The following is a 22,020-nucleotide window of genomic DNA, read 5'->3' as shown; positions in this document are numbered from 1 at the left end:
AGTAAGGATGAAATCCGTGGACTCGTCATATCTTTGTAAAAGAAATACATCTGGATGGAGAGACCACTCCCCTGGATGTAAAGTCTGACGGCTGAGACAATCCGCTTCCCAATTGCCTACATCCGGTATATGTATTGCAGAAATTAGACAGGAGTTTAATTCTGCCCAATAAAGTATTCAAGATACTTCTTTCATTGCTAAAGGACTGCGAGTCCAACCCTGATGATTGACATAAGCCACAGTTGTGATATTGTCTGTCTGAAAACAAATTAATGATTCTCTCTTTAGTAGAGGCCAAGCCTGAAATGCCCTGAAAAACATAATTTATGTAAGAATTTACCTGATAAATTCATTTCTTTCATATTGGCAAGAGTCCATGAGCTAGTGACGTATGGGATATACAATCCTACCAGGAGGGGCAAAGTTTCCCAAACTTCAAAATGCCTATAAATACACCCCACACCACACCCACAATTCAGTTTAACGAATAGCCAAGAAGTGGGGTGATAAAGAAAGGAGCAAAAAGCATAAACAAAGGAATGGGAATAATTGTGCTTTATACAAAAAAATCATAACCACCATAAAAAGGGTGGGCCTCATGGACTCTTGCCAATATGAAAGAAATGAATTTATCAGGTAAATTCTTACATAAATTATGTTTTCTTTCATGTAATTGGCAAAAGTCCATGAGCTAGTGACATATGGGATAGCAATACCCAAGATGTGGAACTCCACGCAAGAGTCAATAGAGAGGGGGGGATAAAAAATAAAGAGAGACAAAAAAACTAAAATTTTAAGCAGAAGAATCAAACTGAAACAGCTGCCTGAAGAACTTTTCTACCAAAAACTGCTTCTGAAGAAGAAAAAACATCAAAATTGTAGAATTTAGTAAATGTATGCAAAAAAGACCAAGTTGCTGCTTTGCAAATGTGATCAACTGAAGCTTCATTCTTAAAAGTCCAGGAAGTGGAAACTGACCTAGTAGAATGAGCTGTAATCCTCTGAGGCGGGGATTTACCCGACTCCAAATAAGCGTGATGAATCAAAAGCCTTAACCAAGATGCCAGACTAGACTAGAAGTCTTCCTGAAAACTTTAGTAGCTTCAACATAATATTTCAAAGCTCTCACCACATCCAAAGAATGTAAAGATCTTTCCAAAGAATTCTTAGGATGGGGACACAAAGAAGGGACAACAATTTCCCTACTAATGTTGTTGGAATTCACAACTTTAGGTAAGAATTTAAATGAAGTCTGCAAAACTGCCTTATCCTGATGAAAAATCAGAAAAGGAGACTCACAAGAAAGAGCAGATAATTCAGAAACTCTTCTAGCAGAAGAGATGGCCAAAAGAAACAACACTTTCCAAGAAAGCAATTTAATGTCCAAAGAATGCATAGGCTCAAACGGAGGAGCCTGTAAAGCCTTCAAAACCAAATTAAGATTCCAAGATGGAGAGACTGATTTAATGACAGGCATGATACGAACCAAAGCCTGTACAAAACAATGAATATCAGGGAGTTTAACAATTTTTCTGTGGAATAAAACAGAAAGAGCAGAGATTTGTCCTTTCAAGGAACTCGAAGACAAACCCTTATCCAAACCATCCTGAAGAAACTGTAAAATTCTAGGAATTCTAAAAGAATGCCAAGAGAATTTCTGAGAAGAACATCATGAAATGTAAGTCTTCCAAACTCAATAATAAATCTTTCTAGAAACAGAATTACGAGCCTGCAACATAGTATTAATCACCGAGTCAGAGAAACCTCTATGACTAAGCACTAAGCGTTCAATTTCCATACCTTCAAATTTAATGATTTGAGATCCTGATGGAAAAACGGACCTTGAGATAGAAGGTCTGGCCTTAGTGGAAGTGGCCATGGTTGGCAACTGGACATCCGAACAAGATCTGCATACCAAAACCTGTGAGCCCATGATGGAGCCACCAGCAGCACAAATGATTGCTCCATGATGATCTTGGAAATCACTCTTGGAAGAAGAACTAGAAGCGGAAAAATATAGCCAGGTTGATAACTTCAAGGAAGTGTCAATGCATCCACTGCTTCTGCCTGAGGATCCCTGAACCTGGACAGGTATCTGGGAAGTTTTTTTGTTAAGATGAGATCCCATCAGATCTATTTCTGGAAGCCCCCACATCTGAACAATTTGAAAAAACACATCTGGGTGAAGAGACCACTCTCCCGGATGTAAAGCTTGACGACTGAGATAATCCGCTTCCCAATTGTCTATACCTGGGATATGGACCGCAGAAATTAGACAGGAGCTGGATTCTGCCCAAACAAGTACCCGGGATACTTCTTTCATAGCCTGAGGACTGTGAGTTCCACCCTGATGATTGAGATACGCCACAGTTGTGACATTGTCTGTCTGAAAACAAATAACCGGCTCTCTCTTCAATAGAGGCCAAAACTGAAGAGCTCTGAGAATCGCACGGAGTTCCAAAATGTTGATTGGTAATCTCGCCTCTTGAGATTTCCAAAGCCCTTGTGCTGTATGAGATCTCCAGACAGCTCCCCAACCTGAAAGACTTGCATCTGTTGTGATCACAGTCCAGGTTGGACGAACAAAAGAGGCCCCTTGAACTATACGATGGTGATCTAACCACCAAGTCAGAGATAGTCGAACATTGGGATTTAAGGTTATTAATTGTGATATCCTTGTATAATCCCTGCACCATTGGTTCAGCATACAAAGCAGAAGAGGTCTCATGTAAAAACAAGCAAAGGGGATCGCGTCTGATGCTGCAGTCATGAGACCTAAAACCTCCATGCACATAGCTACTGAAGGGAATGACAGACTGAAGGTTCAGACAGGCTGCAACCAATTTCAGACGTCTCTTGTCTGTTAAGAGACAAAGTTATGGATACTGAATCTATTTGGAAACCTAAAAAGGTTACCCTTGTCTGAGTAATCAAAGAACTTTTTGGTAAATTGATCCTACAACCATGTCTTTGAAGAAACAACACTAGTTGATTTGTGTGAGATTCTGCAGAACGTAAAGACTGAGCAAGTACCAAGATATTGTTCAAATAAGGAAACACAGCAATACCCCGCTCTCTGATTACAGAGAGTAGGGCACCGAGAACCTTTGAAAAGATTCTTGGAGCTGTCGCTAGGCCAAAAGGAAGAGCAACAAATTGGTAATGCTTGTCTAGAAAAGAGAATCTCAGGAACTGATAGTGATCTGGATGAATCGGAATATGAAGATATGCATCCTGTAAGTCTATTGTGGACATATAATGCCCTTTCTGAACAAAAGGCAGAATAGTCCTTATAGTCACCATTTTGAATGTTGGTACTCTTACATAACGATTCAAGACTTTTAGATCCAGAACTGGTCTGAACGAATTTTCTTTCTTTGGGACGATGAACAGATTTGAATAAAACCCCAGACCCTGTTCCTGAAAAGGAACTGGCACGATTACCCCAGATAACTCCAGGTCTGAAACACACGTCAGGAAAGCCTGCACTTTCTCTGGTTTCACTGGAATGCGTGAGAGAAAGAAACTTCTCACAGGCGGTCTTACACTGAAACCTATTCTGTACCCCTGAGAGACAATGTTCTGAATCCAGTGATTTTGGACTGAATTTATCTAAACATCCTTGAAAAATTTGAATCTGCCCCCTACCAGCTGAGCTGGAATGAGGGCCGCACCTTCATGCAGACTTGGGGGCTGGTTTAGATCTCTTAAATGGCTTGGATTTATTCCAGATTGAGGAAGGCTTCCAAATGGAGACAGATTCCTTAGGGGAAGGACTAGGTTTCTGTTCCTTATTTTGTTGAAAGGAACGAAAACGGTTAGAAGCTTTAAATTTACCCTTAGATTTTTTATCCTGAGGCAAAAAAGCTTCCTTGCCCCCAGTGACAGTTGAAATGATAGAATCCAACTGAGAACCAAATAATTACCTTGGAAAGAAAGAGATAGCAATGTCGATTTAGAAGTGATATCAGCATTCCAAGATTTAAGCCATAAAGCTCTTCTAGCTAAAATAGCTAAATACATATATCCAACATCAATTCTGATGATATCAAAAATGGCATCACAAATGAAATTATTAGCATGTTGAATTAATTTAACAATGCTATACACATTATGATCTGATACTTGTTGCGCTAAAGTTTCCAACCAAAAAGTTGAGGCAGCTGCAACATCAGCCAAAGAAATAGCAGGCCTAAGAAGATGGCCTGAACATAAATAAGCTTTCATTAGATAAGATTCAAGCTTCCTATCTAAAGGATCTTTAAAAGAAGTACTATCTTCGGTAGGAATAGTAGTACGTTTAGCAAGAGTAGAGATGGCCCCATCAACTTTGGGGATCTTTTCCCAAAACTCTAATCTATCAGTAGGCAAAGGATACAATTTTTTAAACCTTGAAGGAGGAGTAAAAGAAGTACCCAGTCTATTCCACTCCTTAGAAATCATATCTGAAATAGCATCAGAAACTGGAAAAACCTCTGGAAAAACTACATGAGGTTTATAAACCGAATTTAAACGCTTACTAGTTTTAGTATCAAGAGGACTAGTCTCCTCCATATCTAATGCAATCAACACTTCTTTTAATAAAGAACGAATATACTCCATTTTAAATAAGAGGATTTGTCAGTGTCAATATCTGAGGCAGGATCCTCTGAATCAGACAGATCCTCATCAGAGATAGATAAATCAGTATGTTGTCGGTCATTAGAAAATTAATTAACTCTATGAGAAGTTTTAAAAGACCTTTTACGTTTATTAGAAGGCGGAATGGCAGACAAAGCCTTCTGAATGGAATCAGAAAAAAATTCTCTTAAATTTACAGGAATATCCTGAGCATTAGATGTTGATGGACCAGCAACATGTAATGAACTGCTACTGATAGAAACATTCTCTGCATGTAAAAGTTGAACATGACAACTATTACAAACCACAGCTGGAGGAACAGTTACCACAAGTTTACAACAAATGCACTTGGCTTTGGTAGAACCGATATCAGGCAGCAGGATTCCAGTAGTAGAATCTGAGACAGGATCAGATTGAGACATCTTGCAGTAAGTAAAAGAAAAAACAACATATAAAGCAAAATTATCAATTTCCTTATATGACAGTTTCAGGAATGGGAAAAAATGAAAACAGAATAGGCCTCTGACATAGAAAAAAAGACCAGAGGCAAAAGGAATGAGATCTTAAATATTTAAAAATAAATGAAAAAATGTTTGGCGCCAAGTATGACGCACCACAAACTGAAAAAAAATGTTTGGCGGCAAAAATGTCCGGAACGAAACTCGAGCATCATAGATGACACAACCTCGTAAAAAGACTCAGCGCCAACTAAGACACCGGAAATGACGAATTTGCGTTAACAAACGTAATTTTCACGCAGAAAAAGTCTTGCGCCAATAATGACGCAATAAATTATAGCATTTTGCGCTCTCGCAAGCCTAATACAGCCCGCAATTTAGAAAGAGTCAATTTGAAAACCTCAGGTAAGATTTTTTTTTTATATAAAGCTATTCCCAGATATGAAACGGACTGTCTGCAAAAGGGAAATATACTGATAAACCTGAATCATGGCAAATATAAGTACAAACATATATTTAGAACTTTATATATAAAGTGCCAAACCATAGCTGAGAGTGTCTTAAGTAAATGAGACATACCGGTACTTACCAAAAGACACCCATCCACATATAGCAGATAGCCAAATCAGTACTGAAACGAAAATCAGTAGTGGTAGTGGTATATAAGAGTATATCGTCGATCTGAAAAGGGAGGTAGGAGATGAATCTCTACGACCGATAACAGAGAACCTATGAAATAGATCCCCGTTAGGAAGACCATTGTATTCAGTAGGTGATACTCCCTTCACATCCCTCTGACATTCACTGTACTCTGAGAGGAACCGGGCTTCAACATGCTGAGAAGCGCATATCAACGTAGAAATCTAGCACAAACTTACTTCACCACCTCCACAGGAGTCAAAGTTTGTAAAACTGAATTGTGGTGAGGGGTGTATTTATAGGCATTTTGAGGTTTGGGAAACTTTGCCCCTCCTGGTAGGATTGTATATCCATACGTCACTAGCTCATGGACTCTTGCCAATTACATGAAATAAATAGCACAGAGTTCTAAAATATTGATTGGTAACCTCGTCTCTTGAGAATTCCAAACCCCTTGTGCTGTCAGAGACCCCCAGACAGCTCCTCAACCTGTGAGACTTGCATCTGTTGAAATCACAGTCCAGGAAGGACAAATAAAGGAGGCCCCTTGAACAATAAGGTGATGGTTTAACCACCAAGTCAGAGAGAGTTGAGTGTTGAGATTTAAGTATATCAGATGTGATATCTGAGTATAGCCCCTGCACCATTGGCTCAGCATACAAAGCTGAAGAGGTCTCATATGAAAATGAGCAAAGGGGATCGCGTCCGATGCTGCAGTCATGAGACCTAAAACTTCCATGCACATAGCCACTGAAGGGAATGATCCAGACTGAAGGTTTCAACAGGCAGAAACCAATTTCATTTGTCTCTTGCATATTAAAGACAGAGTCATGGATACTGAATCTATCTGGAAACCTAAAAAGGTGACCCTTGTCTGAGGAATCAAAAAACTCTTTGGTAAATTGATCCTCCAACCATGTTTTTGAAGAAACAACACAAGTTGATTAATGTGAGATTCTGCTAAATGAAAAGATTGAGCCAGTACCAAAATATCGTCCAAATAAGGAAACACCGCAATAACCCGCTCTCTGATTACAGATAGAAGGGCACCTAGAACCTTGGATTCAAAAGCCATACTCTACCCATTAGTTTCCTTATTTGGAGATGTCAATCAGATCTAGCTTCTGGTACAGACAAGCCTAGCCACTGTCATTATATTAGTGAAATATTTACTGTTTTGCAGTTCCTTATCTGATAATCTCAAGACGACGCCCATTAAGGATAACTATGTGGCAGTGTTAGGCTTGTGAAGTCTGCTATCTGCTCTTCCAATTGTAGGAATTGGAAAACTTAAATTACAAGAAAAGATAGCAAAATAATTAGAGTATATTACAAAGTTGTTTTACTACACATTTTACAACCAAATCTCAAAGTGCTTACTGTCCCTTTAATATCTCTCCAATGACTTATTACACAAGCTTCAAAGTTTTAAAATGTACTTGAAATTGGTTCTTTTATTTTTATCTTTGAACCTGAAATAGCTTTTTCTGCTCATTGAAACCACAACCTAGGAAGAGCAGACTTGCATATCTTATGTTTCTCTCTCTCTCTCTCTCTATATATATATATAGTTGTTTCTTACATATCTTTTGTTTCTCTATACACAAATGACAATGATGTTTATTTTCCCTTCTTTTCCTAGTCAGAATGAGACCGTTTTTGCCATTTACTACAACCAGTTTTAATTGCTACCTGAATTATACAGTGGAAAAGTAACGTATATAAATATATTCTTGTGGTACCTGTAGGCCATGAGATGTAGGATTTACTTCGCTGCTGTTGCTGTCGAGCAAGATTGGTAGAAGGAGGACGCGGCCTCTCTCTCTGGCTTTCTTCCTGTGATGATGGCAAGACGCTCTATGAAAGAGAAACATAATTATCTATTAAACCTATCAGCCAGATTACAAGAAGAACCTCTTGGCGTTGCAGTTGTCTCTGGTAGTCGGCGTTAAAGTTAACCACAAACCTTTTGTTAATGACGACGGCAAACAACAATTTAGTTACAAACTGTAGTGGGATTACAAAAGAAACTAGCACATTAAAGGGACATGAAACCCCAAATGTTTTCATCATTATTTAGATAAAACATAATTTGAATGAAACAACTTTCCAATTTACTTTTTTTTATCTAGTTTTTTGTTATTTTGGTATCCTTTGTTGAAAAGCATACCATAGGCTCAGGAGCTGGGAGCTAGCTGCTGATAGGGTTCTGTACATATATGCACCATCTCATTGGCTTACATGTTTAGCTAGCTCCCAGTAGTGCATTGTTGATCCTTCAACAAAGGATATAAAAAAATGAAGCAAGTGATAACTATCTGAATTAAGAAAAAAAATGGGATTTTATGTCCCTTTAACACAAAATTAAATATGCACATTATATTAGAACAGTTAAAAGGGACATTGTACTTAAATATGTTATTTTTTATTATTTATTTTCAAAACTAGAAAAGTGTGCTTAATAGTCTAACTCTTTCCTTTGCACGATTATGAAAGCCAATCACTATGTGAGCCCAACACATTGCAGCCCTTTCACGACTTAAAGGGACACTCAGGTTAAATTAAATTTTCATGATTCAGATACAGCATGTAATTTTAAACAACTTTCAAATTTACTTCCATTAAAAAAAATGTGCACAGTTTTTTATATTTACAATTTTTGAGTCATCAGATCCTACTGAGCATGTGCAAGAATTCACAGACTATACGTATATGCATTTGTGATTGGCTGATTGCTATCACATGGTACAAGGGGAGTGGAAATATACATAACATAAAATTTGTTATAAAAAAATCTACTACTCATTTGAAGTTCAGACTAAGTGCTATTGCATTGTCTTGTTATCTTGCATTTTTTGATTATGCAAATCTAATGTGTTGACTGGTCCTTTAAGCATAGGATTTTAAACAACTTTCCAATTTACGTCTATCCTCTAATTAGCTCCATTCGCTTGATATCCTTTGTTGAAAAGCATATTTATATAGGCTCAAGTAGCTGCTGATTGGTGGCTGCACAAAGATGCCTTGTGTGACTGGCCTTCCCATGTGCATTGTTATTTCTTCAACAAAGGATATGTAAAGAATGAAGCAAATTAGATAATATAAGTAAATTGGAATGTCATAAAATTATTTTCTCTATCTGAATCATGACATTTTTTTTGGTTTCATGTCTCTTTAAGCAGGAAAAGGCTTCTAATTGGCTCACTACCCATGTATTAGTAAGGAGATGCACATAATGCAAACTAACCATTTTAGAGGTAAAACTATTTTAATTTTAAAAAATGCTCTCACTAGACCTACTTTTGAAAGAGCAACACACACAGATCTGGATTTGCACAAATCTTTGAGTATTGCACTTTCACACAAAGAAATACAGCAACGAAATGAGCTGACTACTGGTGGTTGCGGCCATATTCAGCAATCATTGTAAGCTGAATATTACGAATGTCTAGCTCCTACATGTTTAATGACAGACAATGCCCCTTTAAGCAATGTGTATGTTGTAAGCAACACAAATGTATAAAGAAAAATCACAGTATCTCAGATCAGCGCAAACCCTCGTTTAGTATTTAAAATATGCATTTCATGTGCGCAGGATGCTGGCAATAGTAAATTATCTCCAAAGTAGCTTTAAATTCCAGTACTGTGACTTTTTTTTTGCACTCTGATATAAAAAATTAAAGTGATGGTAAAATCAGATCCGGAATGTTAGTGATATTTTAGAAGGAGTTTAATTAATCAGTTGTAACGAAGATGCACTATAACTTACTTTTTAATATAGATATGAAATTCAAATACCCTGCGCTCCGTCGCTCACTTCATAAGTCAATTTTTTCAGTGAGCTAAAAGTTTGAACTGTTCTCCAATCAGTGCTCTCCCCATATGGCACTTTTGTTGCAGCTAGAGCACTGATTGCAGAACAATTCAAACCGTTAGCTCACACAAAAATTTACTTTTCAAGTGGGCAGTGGAGCACGGGAATTTGAATTTTATATCTGTATTAAAAAGTTATAGCGCATCTTCATTACTACGGATGAATTAAACTCCATCTAAAATATCACTTACATTTCAGATCTGATTTTAAAAACGGGGGAGTTTACCATCACTTTAAGCATAATTAAGGAATTGTTCACTGTCTGTGGGAAAGCTAAAGCCAATTCTGGGCCAGTATGAGAGTAATTCATGTGAGAATTCAGATGGAAACCATATGAATTCTCACACTTTAAATGGAGTAAAAAGGGACGACATAGAAGCCAATATTACACTTATTTTAATAAAGTGTAAAATCTTAAAAATGCTCCAATTTAATTCTACTGTTTTTCTTGCTTTGCTTTGTTGAAACAGCTGCTTTCCATTAGAGCATATCTAGCTGTGTGCATGTGTCTTAAGTACCATTCATCACTGGTGCTTGTAACAATGTTATACATAAAGTGTACGTGCACGTTTTTGAGCCTACCTCAGTTTGTTCTAATGTAAAGAAAAGGAGGCCGTCTGCAGAGGCTTAGATAAAAGGTAATCATAGAGGTAAAAACTATATTAATATAACAGTGTTGGTTATGCTAAACTGGCAAATGGTACCGTAAAACGGATTATCTATCTTTTTAAACAATAACATTTTTCGTGATTACTGTCGCTTTAAGCCTTCAAAATTTTTTAATAATAAAGATTTAGAATTTAATATCTGCAAAAACATGCATAATGTTTACATCAACCACTTTTGAGTAAAGATGTCCTTTAATTATATTTAAGGACAATGAGCACATTTTGTACTACAGCAAGTGCCCACTGTATCTACTGGCTTTTTGTGTCCATTAAATGGAAATAAATACAAAAACACGATGACTCGCTAAGCCGATACAATTATATCTGCATCCTTATAACCTCACAAGAGCTGTATGTTATGAACATGAAATGCTACTTTAAAAAAATAAAAAGAAGCTCAGATATTAGATGGAAAATGAGAAAAAACAGATCAGGCTAAACTAGGCTTATTCGGTTAGTTTTCATGCCGCAGAGTGGCCATCGCACACAGCAAGATCTTGTGCAACTCTTCCTACCCTTGCTAAGGGAGTAGAGGGACAGTGAGAATATGAAGACACAGAGAGGCCTTGTTCATTCTGAAGAAAGAGATCTGCAGAAACATAGCTCATGTGATAGATGTGCTCAAAGTTTTCTGGAGGAGATATCAGAGCAGAGTTTCGAGAGGATGAAGGAAATTCAGTCTAGTTTTTAAAAATCCGAAAACAAGAAGATGAAGAAGAAAGACCATTTACATAAAACACTGTAGAAGCCGCAGATTTATACATAGCTAGAGATATAATGAAAGCCAGAAGGGTTTTTACCAGTGGGAGGTCCATTAGGACTTGCATGCCATCTCCAGGCCCCATGTGAGCTACGTGGTTGAAGTTGATTGGGTTTGAGATCATTTTTGATCGTAGTTCGGGGTCTCTTAGCATTTCCCTGCAACAAGAACATTAACGTGATTCTCATTGTTCAGTAAAGACCTGCAGGGATGCATAGGAATAACTTGGTTATGCACTTAACAACAAACCTTCTTTGCTGTAATCGCTCTTCTTCTGGTACTTTAAAGACAAATCTCCTCTTGCTTCTGGTCCTGACCATTTGTTTTTTACTGTTGTCAGAGGTTTCTGGCACAGTAAGTGTAGCCCCCTCTGCAAATTAACAGCACATACATTAGTTGCTAATCATCTGAACGGAGAACCCCCTCCCCAAATCTAATTACTGTACAATTACAGTTTATCTTTACTTGTAAACAAAATGCTTTTAACCCTTTCGTGTCAGGGCTAAAGTGCCTACATCGGAACAACTGTTCCGATGTAGACAAATTGACTATCGCAAGATTTCAATTATTGGATCGTGTCTGGGGGCGTCCCTACAACCCTAGGAATGCCCTCCAGACTGCGATCAAATCCTGACAGCACAGAAGGCTTCAGGACAGCCATTAACTATGACGTTCTATTCTGTCATAACGGCTTTAAAGCCCAGTCTAATTATGATGGAATAGAACGGCATAACGGCTTTAAAAGGTTAAAGATATCCACTTTGCATCTTATGTGAGGAAAAATATATAACAAACTTTACAGCTATGCGGATATGCTCATGAAGTAACCTTTTTCTCATGTAAAAAATAAAAGAGAGCAATTATTAATTCTCAGAACTTGAAATGCACCTGTTGACCTCTCAAGGCTGACCCTGCTGCATATATACTAACTTTATGACAGTGGCTAGCCTTGTTGTTGTAGTTTGGCTATTAAAAAATAACTGCAGTAAAAACATAATTTATGCTTACCTGATAAATAAGTTGCAAGAGGATCACCCAAGCAGAGCTGCTATATAGCTCCTCCCCTCACATGTCATATCCAGTCATTCGACCGAAACAAGACGAGAAAGGAGAAACTATAGGGTGCAGTGGTGACTGGAGTTATAATTTTAAAATTTAGAACCTGCCTTAAAAAGACAGGGCGGGCCGTGGACTGAACACACTACAAGAGAAATAAATTTATCAGGTAAGCATAAATTATGTTTTCTCTTGTTAAGTGTGTTCAGTCCACGGGTCATCCATTACTTATGGGATACCCATACCAAAGCTAAGTACACGGATGAAGGGAGGGACAAGGCAGGAACATTAAACAGAAGGAACCACTGCCTGTAGAACCTTTCTCCCAAAACCAGCCTCCGAAGAAGCGAAAGTGTCAAATTTGGAAAATTTGGAAAAAGTATGAAGTGAAGACCAAGTTGCAGCCTTGCAAATCTGTTCAACAGAGGCCTCATTCTTAAAGGCCCAGGTGGAAGCCACAGCTCTAGTGGAATGAGCTGTAATTCTTTCAGGAGGCTGCTGTCCAGCAGTCTCATAGGCTAAACGTATTATGCTACAAAGCCAAAAAGAGAGAGAGGTAGCCGAAGCCTTTTGACCTCTCCTCTGTCCAGAGTAAACGAAAAACAGAGAAGAAGTTTGTCTAAAATCTTTAGTTGCCTGTAAGTAGAACTTCAGAGCACGGACCATGTCCAGATTATGCAAAAGACGTTCCTTCTTTGAAGAAGGATTAGGACATAATGATGGAACAACAATCTCTTGATTGATATTCCTGTTAGAAACAACCTTAGGTAAAAACCCAGGTTTAGTACGCAGTACTACCTTGTCTGAATGAAAGATCAGATAAGGAGAATCACAATGTAAGGCAGATAACTCAGAGACTCTTCGAGCCGAGGAAATAGCCATCAAAAACAAAACTTTCCAAGACAAAAGCTTAATATCAATGGAATGAAGGGGTTCAAACGGAACACCCTGAAGAACTTTAAGAACCAAGTTTAAGCTCCACGGAGGAGCAACAGCTTTAAACACAGGCTTAATTCTAGCCAAAGCCTGACAAAAGGCCTGGAAGTCTGGATTCTCTGCCAGACGTTTGTGTAAAAGAATAGACAGAGCTGAAATATGTCCCTTTAGCGAACTAGCGGACAAACCTTTTTCTAAACCCTCTTGTAGAAAAGCCAATATCCTAGGAATCCTAACCTTACTCCATGAGTAACGCTTGGATTCGCACCAATATAAATATTTACGCCATATCTTATGGTAAATTTTTCTGGTCACAGGTTTCCGAGCCTGTATTAATGTATAAATAACCGAATCCGAAAACCCCCGCTTAGATAGAATCAAGCGTTCAATTTCCAGGCAGTCAGCCTCAGAGAAATTAGGTTTGGATGATTGAAAGGACCCTGAACTAGAAGGTCCTGCCTCAGAGGAAGAGACCATGGTGGACAGGACGACATGTCCACTAGGTCTGCATACCAGGTCCTGCGTGGCCACGCAGGCGCTATCAGAATTACCGATGCCCTCTCCTGTTTGATCCTGGCAATCAGTCGAGGTAGCAACGGAAATGGTGGAAACACATAAGCTATGTTGAAAACCCAAGGGGCTGCTAACGCATCTACCAGCACCGCTCCCGGGTCCCTGGACCTGGATCCGTAACAAGGAAGCTTCGCGTTCTGGCGAGATGCCATGAGATCCAGATCCGGTTTGCCCCAACGACGAATCAGTTGAGCAAATACCTCCGGGTGAAGTTCCCACTCTCCCGGATGAAAAGTCTGGCGACTTAGGAAATCCGCCTCCCAGTTCTCTACGCCTGGGATGTAAATCGCTGACAGGTGGCAAGAGTGAGACTCTGCCCAGCGAATTATCTTCGAGACTTCCAACATCGCTAGGGAACTCCTGGTTCCCCCTTGATGATTGATGTAAGCCACAGTCGTGATATTGTCCGACTGAAATCTGATGAACCTCAGTCTTGCTAACTGAGGCCAAGCTAGAAGAGCATTGAATATTGCTCTTAATTCCAGAATGTTTATTGGAAGGAGTTTCTCCTCCTGAGTCCACGAACCCTGAGCCTTCAGGGAATTCCAGACTGCTCCCCAGCCTAGAAGGCTGGCATTCGTTGTTACAATCGTCCAATCTGGTCTGCGAAAGGTCATTCCTTTGGACAGATGAACCGGTGACAACCACCAGAGAAGAGAATCTCTGGTCTCCTGGTCCAGATTTAGCAAAGGGGGCAGGTATGAGTAATCCCCGTTCCATTGACTGAGCATGCATAGTTGCAGCGGTCTGAGATGCAGGCGCGCAAATGGCACTATGTCCATTGCCGCGACCATTAAACGGATTACCTCCATGCACTGAGCTACTGATGGGCTTGGAATGGAATGAAGGGCATGGCAAGCATTGAGAATCTTGGATAACCTGGACTCTGTCAGGTAAATCTTCATCTCTACAGAATCTATAAGAGTCCCTAGAAAAGGAACCCTTGTGAGTGGTAACAGAGAACTCTTTTCCACGTTCACTTTCCACCCATGCGACCTCAGAAATGCAAGAACTATCTCTGTATGAGACTTTGCATTCTGAAAACTTGACGCTTGTATCAAAATGTCGTCTAGGTACGGAGCCACCGATATGCCTCGTGGTCTTAGTACCGCCAGAAGTGAGCCTAGAACCTTCGTAAAAATTCTCGGGGCCGTGGCTAACCCGAAGGGAAGAGCCACAAACTGGTAATGCCTGTCTAGAAAGGCAAACCTTAGGTACCGATAATGATCTTTGTGAATCGGTATGTGAAGGTAAGCATCCTTTAAGTCCACTGTGGTCATATATTGACCCTCTTGGATCATGGGTAGGATGGTTCGAATGGTTTCCATCTTGAACGATGGTACCCTTAGGAATTTGTTTAAGATCTTTAAGTCCAAGATTGGTCTGAAGGTTCCCTCTTTTTTGGGAACCACAAATAGATTTGAGTAAAATCCTTGTCCCTGTTCCGATCGCGGAACTGAGTGGATCACTCCCATGATTAAGAGGTCTTGTACACATTGTAGAAATGCCTCTCTCTTTACTAGGTTTGTTGATAACCTCGAAAGATGGAACCTCCCTTGTGGAGGAGAGGTTTTGAAATCCAGAAGGTATCCCTGAGATATAATCTTCAACGTCCAGGGATCCTGCACATATCTTGCCCAAGCCTGGGCGAAGAGAGAAAGTCTGCCCCCCACTAAATCCGTCTCCGGATAGGGGGCCCTGACTTCATGCTGTCTTAGGGGCGGAAGTAGGCTTTCTGGCCTGCTTGCCCTTGTTCCATGACTGGTTGCCTTTCCAACCCTGTCTGTAACGAGCAGTAGTTCCTTCCTGTTTTGGAGCGGAGGAAGTTGATGCTGCTCCTGCCTTGAAGTTACGAAAGGCACGAAAATTAGACTGTTTGGCCTTTGGTTTGGCCCTGTCCTGAGGAAGGGCGTGGCCCTTACCTCCCGTAATGTCAGCAATAATTTCCTTCAAGCTGGGCCCGAATAAGGTCTGCCCTTTGAAAGGAATGTTAAGTAGCTTAGACTTGGAAGTTACATCCGCTGACCAGGATTTAAGCCAGAGCGCTCTGCGCGCCTGTATGGCGAAACCGGAATTTTTAGCCGTAAGTTTGGTTAGATGTACTACGGCATCTGAAACAAACGCATTAGCTTGCTTAAGGGTTCTAACTTTGCTCAAAGCCTTATCCAATGGCTCTGTGCGAATCGCCTCTTCCAGAGACTCAAACCAGAATGCCGCTGCAGCCGTGACAGGCGCAATGCATGCAAGAGGCTGCAAAATAAAACCCTGTTGAACAAACATTTTCTTAAGATAACCCTCTAATTTTTTATCCATTGGATCTGAGAAAGCACAGCTATCCTCCACCGGGATAGTGGTACGCTTGGCTAGAGTAGAAACTGCTCCCTCCACCTTAGGGACCGTCTGCCATAAGTCTCGTGTGGTGGCGTCTATAGGAAACATTTTTCTGAATATCGGGGGAGGGGAAAAAGGCACACCAGGTCTATCCCACTCCATACTAATAATTTCTGTAAGTCTTTTTGGTATAGGAAAGACGTCGGTACACACCGGTACCGCATAGTATCTATCCAACCTACACAATTTCTCTGGGATTGCCACCGTGTCGCAATCATTCAGAGCCGCTAATACCTCCCCTAGTAACACACGGAGGTTCTCAAGCTTTAATTTAAAATTTGAAATTTCTGAATCCGGTCTCCCCGGATCAGAACCGTCACTAACAGAATGAAGCTCACCGTCCTCATGTTCTGCAAATTGTGACGCAGTATCAGACATGGCTCTCGTGTCATCAGCGCGCTCTGTCCTTAACCCAGAGCTATCGCGCTTGCCCCTTAATTCGGGCATATTATATAATACTTCTTTCATAACATTAGCCATATCATGTAAAGTGATTTGTAAGGGCCTAGATGTACTTGGCGTCTCAATCCTACGCATCTCCCGAGCGGGAGACGCAGGTACTGACACGTGAGGAGAGTTAGGCGGCATAACTTCCCCCTCGTTGTCTGGTGATAGTTTCTCTATCGGTACAGATTGACTTTTATTCAAAGCAATATCAATACAATTGGTACACATCGTTCTATTGGGCTCCACATTGGCTTTTGAACATTATGAACAAACAGTTTCCTTAAACAGACGTAGCAATGAAACTAGCAAGCTTGGAAATCACTTTCAATAAGTTTACAAGCAATATAAAAAACGCTGCAGCGCTTCAAAAATACAGATAATTAAACAATTCTTAATAAGAAGTGTAGTATTAGCAGAGGATTGCACCCATTAGCAAAAGGATGATTAACCCCTCAATACCCAAAACGGATAAAACGGATATCAATTAAGATTTAACGCTTTTAATCACAGTCAAGCACACTGTCACAGATCTGCTGTGACTGATTACCTCCCTCAAAAATGAATTTTGCAGACCCCTGAGCTCTCTAGAGACGTCCTGGATCAAGGAGGAAGAAGCAGGAAGACTGTGCTAGAATTATAACTGCGCAACAAGGCGCTAAAACAAGGTCCCTCCCACTCCTATCACAACAGTGGGAGCCCTGATATAACGGTTTCCATGCAGAAAATATATGTCAGCCATGTGGAAAAAAATCATGCCCAAAGAGATTTATCACCAAAGTACCTCACAAAAACGAATAACATGCCAGTAAACGTTTTATTAAAAAAACATAATTTATGTAAGAACTTACCTGATAAATTCATTTCTTTCATATTAGCAAGAGTCCATGAGCTAGTGACGTATGGGATATACATTCCTACCAGGAGGGGCAAAGTTTCCCAAACCTCAAAATGCCTATAAATACACCCCTCACCACACCCACAATTCAGTTTAACGAATAGCCAAGAAGTGGGGTGATAAAAAAAGTGCAAAAGCATATAAAATAAGGAATTGGAATAATTGTGCTTTATACAAAAATCATAACCACCACAAAAAAAAAAAGGGCGGGCCTCATGGACTCTTGCTAATATGAAAGAAATGAATTTATCAGGTAAGTTCTTACATAAATTATGTTTTCTTTCATGTAATTAGCAAGAGTCCATGAGCTAGTGACGTATGGGATAATGATTACCCAAGATGTGGATCTTTCCACACAAGAGTCACTAGAGAGGGAGGGATAAAATAAAGACAGCCAATTCCTGCTGAAAATAATCCACACCCAAAATAAAGTTTAATGAAAAACATAAGCAGAAGATTCAAACTGAAACCGCTGCCTGAAGTACTTTTCTACCAAAAACTGCTTCAGAAGAAGAAAATACATCAAAATGGTAGAATTTAGTAAAAGTATGCAAAGAGGACCAAGTTGCTGCTTTGCAAATCTGATCAATCGAAGCTTCATTCCTAAACGCCCAGGAAGTAGAAACTGACCTAGTAGAATGAGCTGTAATCCTCTGAGGCGGAGTTTTACCCGACTCAACATAGGCAAGATGAATTAAAGATTTCAACCAAGATGCCAAAGAAATGGCAGAAGCTTTCTGGCCTTTTCTAGAACCGGAAAAGATAACAAATAGACTAGAAGTCTTACGGAAAGACTTAGTAGCTTCAACATAATATTTCAAAGCTCTAACAACATCCAAAGAATGCAACGATTTCTCCTTAGAATTCTTAGGATTAGGACATAATGAAGGAACCACAATTTCTCTACTAATGCTGTTGGAATTCACAACTTTAGGTAAAAAATCAAAAGAAGTTCGCAACACCGCCTTATCCTGATGAAAAATCAGAAAAGGAGACTCACAAGAAAGAGCAGATAATTCAGAAACTCTTCTGGCAGAAGAGATTGCCAAAAGGAACAAAACTTTCCAAGAAAGTAATTTAATGTCCAATGAATGCATAGGTTCAAACGGAGGAGCTTGAAGAGCCCCCAGAACCAAATTCAAACTCCAAGGAGGAGAAATTGACTTAATGACAGGTTTTATACGAACCAAAGCTTGTACAAAACAATGAATATCAGGAAGAATAGCAATCTTTCTGTGAAAAAGAACAGAAAGAGCAGAGATTTGACCTTTCAAACCCTTATCTAAACCATCCTGAAGAAACTGTAAAATTCTCGGTATTCTAAAAGAATGCCAAGAAAAATGATGAGAAAGACACCAAGAAATATAAGTCTTCCAGACTCTATAATATATCTCTCTAGATACAGATTTACGCGCCTGTAACATAGTATTAATCACAGAGTCAGAGAAACCTCTTTGACCAAGAATCAAGCGTTCAATCTCCATACCTTTAAATTTAAGGATTTCAGATCCTGATGGAAAAAAGGACCTTGCGACAGAAGGTCTGGTCTTAACGGAAGAGTCCACGGTTGGCAAGAGGCCATCCGGACCAGATCCGCATACCAAAACCTGTGAGGCCATGCCGGAGCTACCAGCAGAACAAACGAGCATTCCTTCAGAATCTTGGAGATTACTCTTGGAAGAAGAACTGGAGGCGGAAAGATATAGGCAGGATGATACTTCCAAGGAAGTGATAATGCATCCACTGCCTCCGCCTGAGGATCCCGGGATCTGGACAGATACCTGGGAAGTTTCTTGTTTAGATGAGACGCCATCAGATCTATTTCTGGAAGTTCCCACATTTGAACAATCTGAAGAAATACCTCTGGGTGAAGAGACCATTCGCCCGGATGCAATGTTTGGCGACTGAGATAATCCGCTTCCCAATTGTCTATACCTGGGATATGAACCGCAGAGATTAGACAGGAGCTGGATTACGCCCAAACCAGAATTCGAGATACTTCTTTCATAGCCAGAGGACTGTGAGTCCCTCCTTGATGATTGATGTATGCCACAGTTGTGACATTGTCTGTCTGAAAACAAATGAACGATTCTCTCTTCAGAAGAGGCCAAAACTGAAGAGCTCTGAAAATTGCACGAAGTTCCAAAATATTGATCGGTAATCTCACCTCCTGAGATTCCCAAACTCCTTGTGCCGTCAGAGATCCCCACACAGCTCCCCAACCCGTGAGACTTGCATCTGTTGAAATTACAGTCCAGGTCGGAAGCACAAAAGAAGCCTCCTGAATTAAACGATGGTGATCTGTCCACCACGTTAGAGAGTGTCGTACAATCGGTTTTAAAGATATTATTTGAGATATCTTTGTGTAATCCTTGCACCATTGATTCAGCATACAGAGCTGAAGAGGTCGCATGTGAAAACGAGCAAAGGGGATCGCGTCCGATGCAGCAGTCATAAGACCTAGAATTTCCATGCATAAGGCTACCGAAGGGAATGATTGTGACTGATGGTTCCGACAAACTGAAATCAATTTTAGACGTCTCTTGTCTGTTAAAGACAGAGTCATGGACACTGAATCTATCTGGAAACCCAGAAAGGTCACCCTTGTCTGAGGAATCAATTAACTTTTTGGTAAATTGATCCTCCAACCATGATCTTGAAGAAACAACACAAGTCGATTCGTATGAGATTCTGCTAAATGTAAAGACTGAGCAAGTACCAAGATATCGTCCAAATAAGGAAATACCACAATACCCTGTTCTCTGATTACAGACAGAAGGGCACCGAGAACCTTTGTAAAAATTCTTGGAGCTGTAGCTAGGCCAAACGGCAGAGCCACAAACTGGTAATGCTTGTCCAGAAAAGAGAATCTCAGGAACTGATAATGATCTGGATGAATCGGAATATGCAGATATGCATCCTGTAAATCTATTGTGGACATATAATGCCCTTGCTGAACAAAAGGCAAGATAGTCCTTACAGTTACCATTTTGAACGTAGGTATCCTTACATAACGATTCAATATTTTTAGATCCAGAACTGGTCTGAAGGAATTCTCCTTCTTTGGTACAACAAAGAGATTTGAATAAAACCCCATCCCCTGTTCCGGAACTGGCATAATTACTCCAGCCAACTCTAGATCTGAAACACAATTCAGAAATGCTTGAGCTTTCACTGGATTTACTGGGACACGGGAAAGAAAAAATCTCTTTGCAGGAGGTCTCATCTTGAAACCAATTCTGTACCCTTCTGAAACAATGTTCTGAATCCAAAGATTGTGAACAGAATTGAACCAAATTTCTTTGAAAAAACTTAACCTGCCCCCTACCAGCTGAGCTGGAATGAGGGCCGCACCTTCATGTGGACTTAGAAGCAGGCTTTGCCTTTCTAGCAGGCTTGGATTTATTCCAGACTGGAGATGGTTTCCAAACTGAAACTGCTCCTGAGGATGAAGGATCAGGCTTTTGTTCTTTGTTGAAACGAAAGGAACGAAAACGATTATTAGCCCTGTTTTTACCCTTAGATTTTTTATCCTGTGGTAAAAAAGTTCCTTTCCCACCAGTAACAGTTGAGATAATAGAATCCAACTGAGAACCAAATAATTTGTTACCCTGGAAAGAAATGGAAAGTAGAGTTGATTTAGAAGCCATATCAGCATTCCAAGTCTTAAGCCATAAAGCTCTTCTAGCTAAAATAGCTAGAGACATAAACCTGACATCAACTCTAATAATATCAAAAATGGCATCACAGATAAAATTATTAGCATGCTGAAGAAGAATAATAATATTATGAGAATCATGATCTGTTACTTGTTGCGCTAAAGTTTCCAACCAAAAAGTTGAAGCTGCAGCAACATCAGCCAATGATATAGCAGGTCTAAGAAGATTACCTGAACACAGATAAGCTTTTCTTAGAAAGGATTCAATTTTCCTATCTAAAGGATCCTTAAACGAAGTACCATCTGACGTAGGAATAGTAGTACGTTTAGCAAGGGTAGAAATAGCCCCATCAACTCTAGGGATTTTGTCCCAAAATTCTAATCTGTCAGACGGCACAGGATATAATTGCTTAAAACGTTTAGAAGGAGTAAATGAATTACCCAATTTATCCCATTCTTTGGAAATTACTTCAGAAATAGCATTAGGAACAGGAAAAACTTCTGGAATAACCACAGGAGATTTAAATACCTTATCTAAACGTTTAGAATTAGTATCAAGAGGACCAGAATCCTCTATTTCTAAAGCAATTAGTACTTCTTTAAGTAAAGAGCGAATAAATTCCATTTTAAATAAATATGAAGATTTATCAGCATCAATCTCTGAGACAGAATCCTCTGAACCAGAAGAATCATCAGAATGATGATCATTTAAAAATTCAGCTGTAGGGAGAGAAGTTTTAAAAGATTTTTTATGTTTACTAGAAGGAGAAATAACAGACATAGCCTTCTTGATGGATTCAGAAACAAAATCTCTTATGTTATCAGGAACATTCTGCACCTTAGATGTTGAAGGAACTGCAACAGGCAATGGTACTTTACTAAAGGAAATATTATCTGCATTAACAAGTTTGTCATGACAATTAATACAAACAACAGCCGGAGGAATAGCTACCAAAAGTTTACAGCAGATACACTTAGCTTTGGTAGGTCCAGCACTAGACAGCGATTTTCCTGAAGTATCTTCTGACTCAGATGCAACGTGAGA

At 39.7% G+C, this 22,020-nt stretch overlaps 1 protein-coding gene across 4 annotated transcripts in view; it reads right to left on the bottom strand.

Moving 5' to 3' along the window:
* The window catches only part of CDC42BPB (CDC42 binding protein kinase beta), a 422,828-nt gene that overhangs the window by 29,593 nt on the left and 371,215 nt on the right, over positions 1-22,020 (bottom strand). For 2 of the 4 annotated variants that reach the window (XM_053697422.1, XM_053697423.1), the window contains 4 exons: positions 11,269-11,389; positions 11,060-11,177; positions 10,775-10,939; positions 7,460-7,574 (listed from right to left, as the gene is read on the bottom strand). In XM_053697422.1, the coding sequence (XP_053553397.1) occupies positions 7,460-7,574; positions 10,775-10,939; positions 11,060-11,177; positions 11,269-11,389 (519 nt within the window). The remainder of the gene's footprint in view (positions 1-7,459; positions 7,575-10,774; positions 10,940-11,059; positions 11,178-11,268; positions 11,390-22,020) is intronic. The other 2 variants (XM_053697424.1, XM_053697426.1) reach the window with 1 other exon arrangement.

Source organism: Bombina bombina, chromosome 1, assembly GCF_027579735.1.
Source record: "Bombina bombina isolate aBomBom1 chromosome 1, aBomBom1.pri, whole genome shotgun sequence".
Classification (NCBI taxonomy): domain Eukaryota; kingdom Metazoa; phylum Chordata; class Amphibia; order Anura; family Bombinatoridae; genus Bombina; species Bombina bombina.
The sequence above is the reverse complement of the archived record's forward strand: the minus strand, read 5'-3'. Positions and strand labels throughout refer to the sequence as shown.